Source organism: Quercus suber, unplaced genomic scaffold (assembly GCF_002906115.3).
Source record: "Quercus suber isolate HL8 unplaced genomic scaffold, Cork oak 2.0 scaffold_265, whole genome shotgun sequence".
Classification (NCBI taxonomy): Eukaryota; Viridiplantae; Streptophyta; class Magnoliopsida; order Fagales; family Fagaceae; genus Quercus; species Quercus suber.
The window spans coordinates 866,375-878,437 of NW_027069721.1; the positions used below are offsets into that span (position 1 = coordinate 866,375).

Here is a 12,063-nt window from a genome sequence, read left to right on the forward strand (position 1 = left end):
TTTTCTTTTTTCTTGAAAGCAATGTTATGAAATATGAATACCTTTTCGAATCTTATTTCGGTTTGTTTAGTGGAACGGAATATTTTAATACCGGTCTATTTTGGCATATTGAAGGGTTTCTAAAAAAAATTAAAAATAATAAATATTTATTATTTCTTATACAACATAAAGTTATTGATCCAAATAAGTTAACCTCAAATAAAACAAATCTAACTGTTTTTTTTTTTTTTTTTTGGGGTTGAAACTCAAATCATTTATTGCATAACAATTACTTTTTTATAATATTAAAACATGAATATGTAATGACATGCTGTGCTGATGAGTTTTTTAGGCAAAGAAATGCTGTGTTGATGAAGCAAAGAAGAAGAAAAGGAAGAAGAAGAAGAAGGGGTGACCTCTACGATGGCTGGATTTGTTTTTTTGGCGTTTGACGCAAGTAATAACATGCTGTGCTGACGAGTTTGAGGGTGTTCCTAATTTTTTTTTAAGGGTAGATGAATAAAAATTTTAAATTATTATATATATATATATATATATATATATTTTTTTTTTCAGGTCAGGGTGGTTCTGGGACCACTCTGGCCTGAATGTGACACCGCCACTGCTCACACAAACAAGAGATATAAAGATCTATACTAGACAGCAATATTTAACGTGGTTCATTTAATTCCAAAATTACGTTTCACATGCAACGACAAACAAAATTTATGATTAATGATATAGTTTACTATCTATCTCACAGTCTCACTTTCTCGGCTGTGTATGTACATGTATATGGCTAAAGTTACTCTCTCGGCTTCACCAAAAAATGGTAGCAGCTCCGCTAAAGAAATGCTCTCAGCTCTCTCCTCATTTTTGCACTCACAACCTACCTAAAATAAATTGGCCAAAACCTTTGTTTCAACATGCCACACATTCATTTTACTTTCATTATCAAACATCCAAGTTAAAAATGGAAAAAATAAAAAATAAATAAATCAAACACATGACATACCATAATTGATGGAATATAAAATAGAATACGAAAAATGAAATAGAAGATTTGTATTTGCCAAAATCTCTTTTATTTTGTTCCTCTCCTAACCTTCAAGTATCACACACCTACCCACTGCCATGCATTTGGAGGTACTACCTAATGCTATAGGGAGTGATGAGTTGTTAGAGCATTCTTATTAAGCATGCTATATGCTAAAAGATGCTTTTTTTTAGCATTTCTAACCAAAAACGTGCTCCATCAAAGATTGTATATGCCAAAATTTTGCAATACTGCTACAGTGCGCTCTCATTCTTAAGACCGCATTGTAGCACTATGTTATAATTTTTTTATTAATTTCTTTCTCTCTCTCTTCCGTGTTGTCTCCTTCCAAGTCTCTTCTCTCTCCTCTCTCACTTCTCCTCTGTCACTCTCTCTCGTGCTCTCTGTCCCTCTCTCCTTTTGGTGTCTCTCTCTCAGGCAAGCCCTCCATAGCTCGCCAAAACATGCCGCCGCCGTTATTCTCCAAACCCACATGCTCTCTTCTCATCATCATCATCGCCGTTATGATCTCCATCCCCACTGTTTGATTCGATTACCCTCCGATCTATGCACTATCTCCATACCCACATGCCGCCGCTGATCTCGTGCTCTCCGACCACTCCTTTCCTTTTCACTGTCTCTCTCGTGCTCTCCGTCCACTCCTTCTTATCTTTCTTTCATTTTCTCTCCGCCTCTCTATTTCCCTTTCTCTTTGCATCTCGAGTTTGTGGGTCTTGGGTGTAGCCGGGATGTGATGCTGGTTGTGGTTGGGCTATAGTGGTTTTTCGTGAATCGTGGGTCTCTACGGTGGTTTGTGGTGGGTCTCTGCAGTGGTTCGGTGAGTGGGTTTTGCAATTTGATATCGGTGAGTTTTAATTTCAGTAGTTTTGATTGATTTTGGTGGTTCTTGATTTCAGTGGCTAGGTTTGTGGGTTGATCGGGGTGGTTTTGGGTGCTAGGTGTCAGTTGATCGGGGTGTTTTTGGGTCTTTGTTGTGATGTTATGATTCTTTGATTTGGATGATTCTTTGATTTTGTGGCTTTGGATGTGGAGGGTTGGTTTTTTGGTTTTTTTTTTTTTTTTTTTTTTTTTTTTTTTTGTGTGTGGTGGTTGCAGCGATGGTGGGTAGATGTGGTGGTTGTGATATGGGTGGGTGGATATGGTGGCCGGTGGCACAGGACCGGCTCAGCAACTTTTGAGGCCTTAGGCGAAAATTTTAAATGGGGCATTTTTATAATTAAATATTAATAAAATAGGGGGGGGGGGGGGGGGGGGGGGGGGGGGGGGGGGTGAAAATTGACTTGGCACCTGGTTCACTTTGTTTTCAAATGACTCCATCATAGTACGTCCAGGTTCAGGTTCTAGCTCCTTTGCTTGGGCTTTCCGAATAAGGTCTTTCACTTCATTTTTTGCTTTAGAAATAGTTTCATTAATTGTTTCCATTGTTGATGCATCAGCAATGGTATCTCCAATCCCAATGCTAAAACCATTCTGCAAAAGCCAGTAATTAACAAGCCACTGCACGTGACCCAAAAACTTACGAGCCGCATCAGGACCAACCTCTTCCCTGTTCAAATAAACACATACAGAATAAAATCAAAAAGGGACTTCAAAACCTTTTCAGAGCAGGGCCCCAAGTATAACCACTGATATTCACTCTGACTTCAGTTTTTCAGTTCATCTTTGAATAGCAGGAGCAAAATCATGTTTCATTAGAAAAGATGGAAATAAATCTTTAACTGTTGGTTTTATCAATGACTAATCTTCTTTCCCAACAACTACATTTTCATTATCAACTTCAAAAGAAGAAAAAATGCCAATTTTCAGAAGTCTCATTAAAAAATAAATGGGCTTGTCATATTTTGGCTATAAACCAGAAACTGTCAAATTTCAAACAAGATATAAGCTATATGAGTGCATAAAAATACCACCTAAAAATGTGAGTGGATAACTATATGTTAAGTGTGCATACCAAATAACGTGTATCAGACTTCCAGTAGATGTTCCAAGTGTCTTCTTGCAAAGAGTTCCAGCAAGTAGCTCCCCCCTTTCTATTCTCACTTGAGTGTCCCCTGGAGTAATGGATCCAGTTTCTGACTCTGAGTGCCAGGCAGAAGTTCTTATGAGATTTATTTGTTTTGGTATAATAAGATTGAAAACTTGTTTTCCAGTCCAATAAGGCCCTGGCTTCAAAATTGCAGGAGCAGGAATTTTCCCATCAAAATCTTCCCACCACATCAAGATGTTCATGAAAACATCCTGCAGAAACCAGTGGAGATTAGACTCCCAGAAGATTTTAAGAAAAGAATATTGTTAAATAGACTTAATTTATGCATCACTGTTACCTTCGGAATAAGCGTGTCCCTCTTGGTGATTTTACGGCATCCTAAAAGCGTATCTTGGACTATTCCCATAACAGGTCTATTCGACTGAGGAGAGACAATGCATTTAGGCACCATCATTAGCTCCAACACCTCTGCTCTAGTTTCAAATGATTGAGGAACATGCATATTCATTTCATCACCATCAAAATCAGCATTGTATGGTGAGGTAACAGACAAATTCAGACGAAAAGTTGAGTATGGCATAATCTTGATTCTATGCCCCATAATAGACATTTTATGGAGACTAGGTTGACGATTAAAGAGTACAAAATCTCCATCATTCAAATGCCGCTCCACCTGCAACCACAAAAGAGAGAGTTTGAGACTCATGGTAAAGAGCTAGAGCTATAATATAAAACCATTTAGATTATAAGACAATGCCTTATATCCAAGCTCTAGATGGTGATCACTACTTTTCTTCAAGTAACGGAGATCTAGCCTTTGACCATCATCCCTAATGATATACTTGGCACCAGTTTTACCAGGTGGAGGATGTGGCCCATATTCAACAAGCTCCTTCAACCTGTTTCATTAACAGGAAAATGGACGAAAACAGTCAATCTACTACTAGCCAAAAATATAAAGAGAGCAAAGAATAATACAAGGGTGGGCATACCAATATGTACAAAACGGTGTACCTTTCAATGTTATATGGAGTAACAGTCTCTGGATATGTGAGATTTAAGGCAATACTCCATGGGACCCCCAATTCATCAATATTAATGTTTGGATCGGGAGTAATAACAGTTCGTGCTGAAAAATCCACACGTTTCCCCATCAAGTTACCTCTGATTCGACCTTCCTTTGCTTTAAGCCTACTACAGATAGATTTAATTGGTCTCCCTGATCTCTGGGTTGCCTGTATGGTTAGGAAATGCATTAGCTGATCTAAAATCATTTATCTAGGAGACACTTGTGTAAATTTAAGCAGCAGCCATACCCTTGGCTGTCCCGGCAACTCATTGTCAAAATACGTGGCTATGTGGAATTGCAACAACTGTGCAAACTCTGAAATGATATGTGCAGGTGCCCCATTCCTCTCTTGTTTCCTCAGATTCTCATTGTGCCTTATAATCATTGCCAATTGATGAGTCAAATCGTCCTGCAGTCAACAAACACATTAAATCAGACCTGACCATAAGCAGGGTTTCTTCTCTTGAATGTGATAAAATCATAAAACCAAAGTTGCTAAATTACATAAATAACATCCTACAATGCATAAAACCAAACAAGTTAGAAAAAACTAATAGTATCAAAAGAAAGACTGGTTTCCAGTAAAACTGGAGAACAAACAGTAGAAGATGCTTGCCTCACTCCTGGAGGAGGTATCCATCATCACAGAGGGTCTAACAGGAGGTGGAGGAATTGGAAGGACTTGTAGAATCATCCAGTCTGGACGGGCATACTTAGGGTTCAAGCCTAACAATTGGCAGTCTTCATCACTTATCCTCTTTAGAATACTAAGAACCTGCCATACATTCAATATGTTAACATTATGCAACAACTCGTTTATAATGAAGAGCGCAATATCTTTTGTGAAGAATGAAGAAAGAAATATTGCATGCAGAATGGGTTACCCTTTCTGCAGTAAGTGTCTGTTTTCTTTCCACAGGTTCTGGAAGCTGTTCTTGATCATCACTTTTCTTCCTTTGAGCCTTGTACTCCGCAATCATTTTCATACCTTCTATAGTGAGCTTTGGCTGCTGAGCACCACAGCCACCACGACTTTTTTTCGCTGGTTGTTCAGAATCTTGACCCTGAACCTCAAGTTCATCACCGCCTTCACATTTCGTTTTATTCTTGCAGGCATCCAAAATCTTTTTAAGTCTATTTTTAGGATTCTTTATTTTCAATGCTTGCTTAAACTTGTGGTCTTCCTGCAAGAACAACAGTCGAAATAGAAAGAGTAAGCAATCTTACTGACACCCAATTTTTGAATTCCACTATCATAGAACAAAGAGATGGCTTAAATAATTTTTTTTCAAAAATTACAATGTCTAAGACATATACCATCTGATACAAAACTCGAGTGTAAACAAAGGGAGAGTCTCTTGAAATACTTAGTCTAGTCAATCAAAAAAGGAACACAAATTCTGGGGTTTAGTTTGTTTCATTTAATCAACATATGCATTATCACCATAATCTCTACTGTTTAGTACTCTCACATAATTCAGATGGTGGAACATTTTATACATACTTCCATTGACCACAGTGAACTACTTGGTTCATCCTCTTTCACAATCCCTTTCCCCTTTGGGTTATGGCCCACAAAGATCATTTGTATTGCACATGTTCACCTTATGCTTGTTCCAATTAACTCTATAAATTCAAATTACAGGGAGTCATGCAGGCAATAACAACAACAAACACTTTGCTCCAAAATCATACTCTCCCTTAATTGATATGTCCTATTTTTCCTACTTCTAGTAATGTTATTTTTCATCTTCCTCTTACCTTTTATTGTTCCCTCAACTTGAATCAAACCAACTTTGTCACTAGCGCATTAATCACTCTCCTTAAAACATGATCAACTCACATCTCAAACAACTCTCCCTCATCTTTTCATCGAGAGTGGCCTGCAGCCACCCCTATCTTTCAGCAAATTTCTTCATTTCAAAATCTTATTTTTCCTTGTATTCCCACTTATCCTTCTAAACATTTTCATTTCATCTACACTCATTTTATGACAATTTCACTTCTTAACCACCCAACGTTCAAGTAGGCAACTAACATGAAAACCCTGTGGAGATTAAACTTATAGTCCTACTACTATATGCAAACGGAAGCAATTCCAAATTCAACAAGTGCACTTAAAACCAATAAAACATAACTGAGGCTTTCAGATACCTCATCAGCCAGAATTTTCGAGCAATTGAAGCAAACAGAGCGCATGATACTGAGCACAGTCTTCAAAAACCCAATATGAAACATAGGCTTAGCAAGCTCAAGGTGCCCAAAGTGTCCAGGACACTCTGCCATGTTCGCTGTGCAAGTCTCACACTTCAACTTTCTATCAATTGTACCGAGCCGAGGGTCGCTTAAACCGCCCACCTTCGGCTTTCCCCTCTCCATAGTCTCGCTGTGCTCAACCTGCACCACTGACATTTGCCTCTGCACACCAAAACACCAACAACGCCCCGTTCAAAACACACTTAAAAAGCTCAAATACACAATTCAACAAACCCTAGAATACAAGAAGTAACAGAAAATGAAGGAAAAAAACAACTGAATCAGAATTTAGCTACAACTGCAGCTGGTAACGAAATCCGAATTCCTTTTTTTCCGTTTTCCCATGGATTTTCTCAGCAACCAAACGGAACTGAACAAAATTGAAAAGAGAGAATTGAGAAATGGAGAATTACGATCTCGTCGGGGCTGAGTATACCGAACTGAACCATGCGGACTTTGGCGACCTCCGCCGGAGAGTAAGGAAATCGCATATCCATGGCGATCGGATTTGGAATGAAAAAAAAAAAAAAACAAACAAACAAACCCTAATTCAGAGAGTGGAAGAGAGAGAGAGTTTAAACGTTCTTAAATCTTAAAAAACTTTTTTTGGGTTTTGCAGATTAGTTTGTATTTTCGTTTTTTTGAAAAATGTTTCGGTTAGTGTTTTTGCTATAACTCTCAGAGAGATCGACTGCGCGTTTCTCTGTCTCTCGAGGAACTCTCAATTGGAGAGACTTCGATCGAATGGAATTATAAGCCCTAGGGGTATATTTATAGACGAGCAAACCCGACCGTGTGCGCATTCGATCTCATCGAACGCTATCGTGCGCCGAATGCGCACTTACGCTATTTTGACTAAAAGACTAAAGTACCCCTTATAATTTTTTTTTCCCACATAAATTATAAAATTTCAATTGAAAATAAAAATTATGTCAAATTTTTTGCAATTAGCTCTCTGATTTGACTTTAAAATTTTCTAGAAAATTAGTTATCTTTTAAATTTTTTTTTTTAAACTATTTTGTTTTTCAATTTTTGGCAACAATCCTAAATGTATTGAAAAATTATTTTCTAACCTCTCTTATTTAGCTTGTCATGACATAGAATTGTTTTTTAAAAAAAATTAATGAAAAGCAATCTTTAATAAATAAGTCATATTTTTTATGTTGACCAAAAATAATTTTCCTTTAATTTATTTTTTTTGATACTAACAAACACTGGAAGACGCGAAAAACTATTTTCACATAAGATTTTTCATTGAAACAAACTGAGCATAGATACTAAAACATGTCTTTACAAAAATTGGAGTGTCAGTAACCATTAGATCAATTGGCACTTTCTATTTTTCTTAATGGAGATATACATTTGAATTTTTCTTCCCCATTAATGATGTATTAAGGAGAGAAACAAAAATTACAAAGAACAGTATCAAGTGGAGTAAATTGGAGGTTCTTTTGGATAAAACTTAATTATGATGGTTCATTTTGGAGAATTAGAGTTTGATTGCCTAAAGGTTCTAGGTGAAGGTTAGAGCCATTGGTATGGTCACTAGTGTAGTTAGGAAGTTATGGACATTTAAAGATGGACTTAGGTTGTACATCCAAATGCAAGTACCAATTGTGGATGTTGAACACGATGGTCGATGCAAGAGTTGTTGTATTAGCTTTGGCCTAGCTAATCCACAACACTTACATTAATTGGTATCTTCTACAATGAGTGAATGCATAGGTTTACCTAGCAAAATTCATCAAACTAAGATTAGACACAGAAGGCAATAGATGCTTCTCCGAAAGTAAAGGATCTAAAATTATTTACACCAATTATTGTAAAATAGAACGAAACTCAAAATATAGCCAATGCAACACAAAAATCACTCACATTATATGATGAACCAGTTATGCACAATAATATTTTACTACAATGCTTATGCAAATAAACAAGTTACTATAGGTTATACAAAATGATTTTTTTTTTTTTTTTACATTTTCAGATGGTGAAAGAAGATAATGAATGGTGATTGTTGTATGTAAGGAGAGGAAAACAATTAAAAAATCAAGAAAATTTTATACTTTAATGAAATAGAGTATTGAATAAATAACCATTCTATTTTGAAAAATAATTAACTAAAATAAAAATAAAAAAAAAGTAATTTTTTATTTCAATAATAGAAAGGAAATTTTTGTATAAGATAATATGAATGCTCTTAGTAAACTTATAGTTTTTGATCCATCCATTATGGTGTTTTATTGCTTTTAAATTTGGATTAAATAGTCATATACCATGACACACTCCTTTAATAACGTTGTAACTGGTGTTTTGTTTAAGGAATTTATTTATTTTTTAATAAATAAATAAATAAATAAGGGATTAAATGGGCCCAAAGGGAGAGAAAAAGTTACGAACTCATTCTTTCTTATTGCGGGCCTGAAAGTTGGGCTAAAGCATATCTTTATGCAGTACAAAACTCAATGCTCGATGAAACCCAAATCCAACCCACCTAAACCAGCCCAGACTCTCTCTCTCTCTCGAAATTTCCAGGTAACAATTGACACGCAAACGCGTTGTCATTTTCAAAAATTTTCCATGCTAGGAACACCGTGAATCACACAACTTTTTATCACAACACACAATAAAACAAGTTGTGATTCATGAAAGAATGGCCCATATCGAACTATCATATATATATATATTTATTTTTTTTCTCATAATTCACCACGTTACAAGTTGCGGCAAAATTCGTGCTATTGGTCGTGGTCTTAGAGTTGACCTTCCTTACATACGATGACAATTCAAAATACAAAGCCCGAGTCCGTTTTATAAACCACCCTCTCACCCTTTTGTTTTCAGCGTCAAACGACAACAGCAACAACAACAATTCCTAAAACCCAACGAACGCCAATCAATGGCTTCCATCTACAGCTGCACGGAATGTGGGACAAACCTCAATCTGAGCTCAGCCCACCTCTACCCATCAGACTTTTACTTCGAGGCTGGGAACAAAGGCACACTTTCCTTCTCGTGGGTCGACTCCTCCAAGTTCAGGTTCGAGAAAGAGGACAAGATCAGACCCTTTTTCGAGACTCTCAACTACTGGGGCATACAGAGGAAAAGGACCAAGATCATTTGCAATAGCTGTGGCCGTGTTGTTGGTCACGTTTACGATGATGGTCCTCCTATGACTGACAGTCCTGGTCAGTTTCACATGGGACCTAGCCAGGTCATTCCTAGAGCTCCCAGGTATCGGATCAAGACCAAGGCGCTTCAGATCACATCCTAAAACCTGAAACCGAAATTGGGTATTTGTGTTTTTGAGGTTTTGGGTGTGTATTTTTTTTTTTTTCGAAAGTCAAATGGGGTTTTGGGTCTTCTGGGTTTCTGGGGCTTTTCATATGTTGTTATATACTTTTGGATAGAAAAGGTTCGGTTTTGCAATATTTTGACTTTCATTGTATATAATATATATGTTGGTCGACATAAAATGGCTCTTGATCTTGTTTTTACTACTATTTTGCTATAGATTATAAGGCTTATGAATCAATAGCTGGCATTATTAGAATCTGAAACAATTAACAGCACAATACAACTTCACCAGCAACACAAATTATCTACTAAAAAAAAAAGGCTCAGGGCCTCAGGCCTCTTTTAACTAACAACAATTACCAATCTGCTCGTAATAACAGAAACAGGACCCAAAGGCAACAAAGAGCCCTGTTTTCCACATAGTTACTTAACGTAGAAGTTCATTCCTCTGCTTCCACAGGTGATAAACTGTAGATCACAATGAGAGTGTACATAAAAGGGACTTCATGCCTTTACCCTTCAACCGAGATTCACCCCAACACATCCTCCCAATGATTTTTAGGATTTTTTATTAGACACCATAACATCAAGGTTCTCCAAATCATTTTCAAAAAAGAACAACCATCTTTGCTCTCTGTCCTCAACCTGCAAAGAATACATTGAGTATCAATAGTAATGCCCCAGCTTATCATTCAATCCTTAGCTGTGAACCAGCCTATACAGGCATGTATGGGAATTGTTTTAGAGAACCATAACAATTTCCGCCACCATACTTCAGGGAATTTAGTTCTTACCCTTTTCCAGGCCCCTATGCATGAGAATCGCCTAGTTTTTCCAGCAGTCAATATTGGTTTGTTTTCCCTCTCAGTCTCCACCAAGCTCAACTTACTTTGAATGCACAATAGATCCTCTGATCTAGCAGGGAGCCAAATCCAATCACCATCCCGCAGGATACCTTTGCTTCAAATGAACTTGCTGCATCATACACTGCCCGATAGCCATATTGAAGAAACAAAGTGCCATTGGGGTGCCAATACTCATGCCATAGGGAGATGGTTTCACCTGAGCCTACTATGAACTTTCTTTGGGAGGATCAACATTTTGGTCCAATACGCTTGAAGGCTAAATAAAACTGACTTAATCAGTTTCAACTTTTTAGCATAGGACAAAAACTTGGAAGACCATGAATTAACTATGGCTGTAATCTTATTTATGACAGGACCATAGTCTTTTTTAGTAAGATTTTTGGATATGAAGGGCAGTCCAAGATATCTAATAGGAAAATTACCTTCTTTCAATCGGAGCATGTTAAGAGTCTCCTGCTTAAGATTTGGAGAATTAGCCGTGATAAACACCTCACTGTTGGTAGAGTTGGCTCTTAATCCAGAAATTATACTATAGTTTTCTAAAGCTTTCTGCACCACTTCTACAGAGTGAATGTCAGCCTTCAAGAAAACCATTAAATCATCAGCCAATTAGAGATGGGGAGAGCTTAAGAGCACCACATTTATAGCGAAACTTAAAATTGGCGCCAGCTGTCTATGCCTTTCTGCAGTAACCTTGAGAACACTTCCATAGCTAGGAAAAAGAGGTATGGGATATAGGACCCCGTTGCCTTAAACTTCTTCCACCTTTTAAAATTTCCTACTAAACAACCATGGAAATTTATTGAAAATACTATTACATCATAGGTGTGGTGTGATGTTTTAGAATATACTAATACATCTTGTCCCTTCATGTGTGATTTGCTTTCCTCCACAAGCTAGTAGAATGTTACTTAAAGATCTCTTTTTTTTGTTTTTAACTATTACCCCTTCAACTATATATATGTGTCAGGCAATCAAAGATAGTTCTTTCTTCGTGATAAAACTAGTTTTGGATGATCTCTAGCATGAAAAGTTGAATAGCGCAGTGGCTTAAACTCCTAGCATATCAAACTGGTCTATTTGTAGAGATGGGGGCCGAACTAGGAACATGGGTAAAGTGATCTATTGCAAACCAGTTAAGTCAAAGTGGTAGATTGTAAGAGTGATAAATTGTTACTGATATTGTCTTAGGAGATTGAGCTGCTGAAACTGTGTCTTCAACATGTTTCTTGGAATAATGGAGTGGATAGGAAGGATTGGAGTTGGAAAGGAGTAGAAGGATTGATTACATGGGTAACTGTTAAGAAAGATGATGCATTCTTTTATGCTCGTGCATTGTAGACAAAGATTGATATTGGAACTGCTTCGAAGTTGGATGAGTGGAAATTTGAGGACTCTGCAGGAGACATTGCAGGTCAGGACTCTGCACAGTTTGATGGGGAGTTATAATTTTAGACAACGAGTAATTTTCATAGTCCATATGCAGTTCTTAGTTGATGATGGAAAATATGCAAAACATAGTATAGTCAATGGATGGTAATATCTAGCATT

The 12,063-nt window shown here is 37.1% G+C and overlaps 2 protein-coding genes across 2 annotated transcripts; one reads left to right on the forward strand and one right to left on the reverse strand.

The window, feature by feature from the left end:
• Positions 1–2,323: 2,323 nt before the first annotated feature.
• Positions 2,324–7,101, reverse strand: LOC112022802 (DNA-directed RNA polymerase II subunit RPB1; the record flags this gene model as incomplete). The annotated part of the gene is given in 10 exon segments (XM_024055428.2): positions 2,324–2,582; positions 2,988–3,274; positions 3,361–3,696; positions 3,781–3,922; positions 4,038–4,258; positions 4,340–4,501; positions 4,709–4,867; positions 4,977–5,276; positions 6,247–6,510; positions 6,762–7,101. Coding segments are annotated over 10 exon segments (2,214 nt in total), but the record flags the coding sequence as incomplete, so codon positions are not given.
• A 1,993-nt stretch (positions 7,102–9,094) lies between these two features.
• Positions 9,095–9,846, forward strand: LOC112022811 (uncharacterized protein At4g08330, chloroplastic). The gene has a single exon (XM_024055435.2). The coding sequence runs from the start codon at positions 9,249–9,251 to the stop codon at positions 9,621–9,623; it is 375 nt and encodes a 124-aa protein (XP_023911203.1). The 5' UTR covers positions 9,095–9,248; the 3' UTR covers positions 9,624–9,846.
• Positions 9,847–12,063: the final 2,217 nt, after the last annotated feature.

Excerpts from the sequence above, each read along its gene's own strand:
- LOC112022811 (XM_024055435.2), top strand. The coding sequence starts at position 9,249 with ATGGCTTCCATCTACAGCTGCACGGAATGTGGGACAAACCTCAATCTG.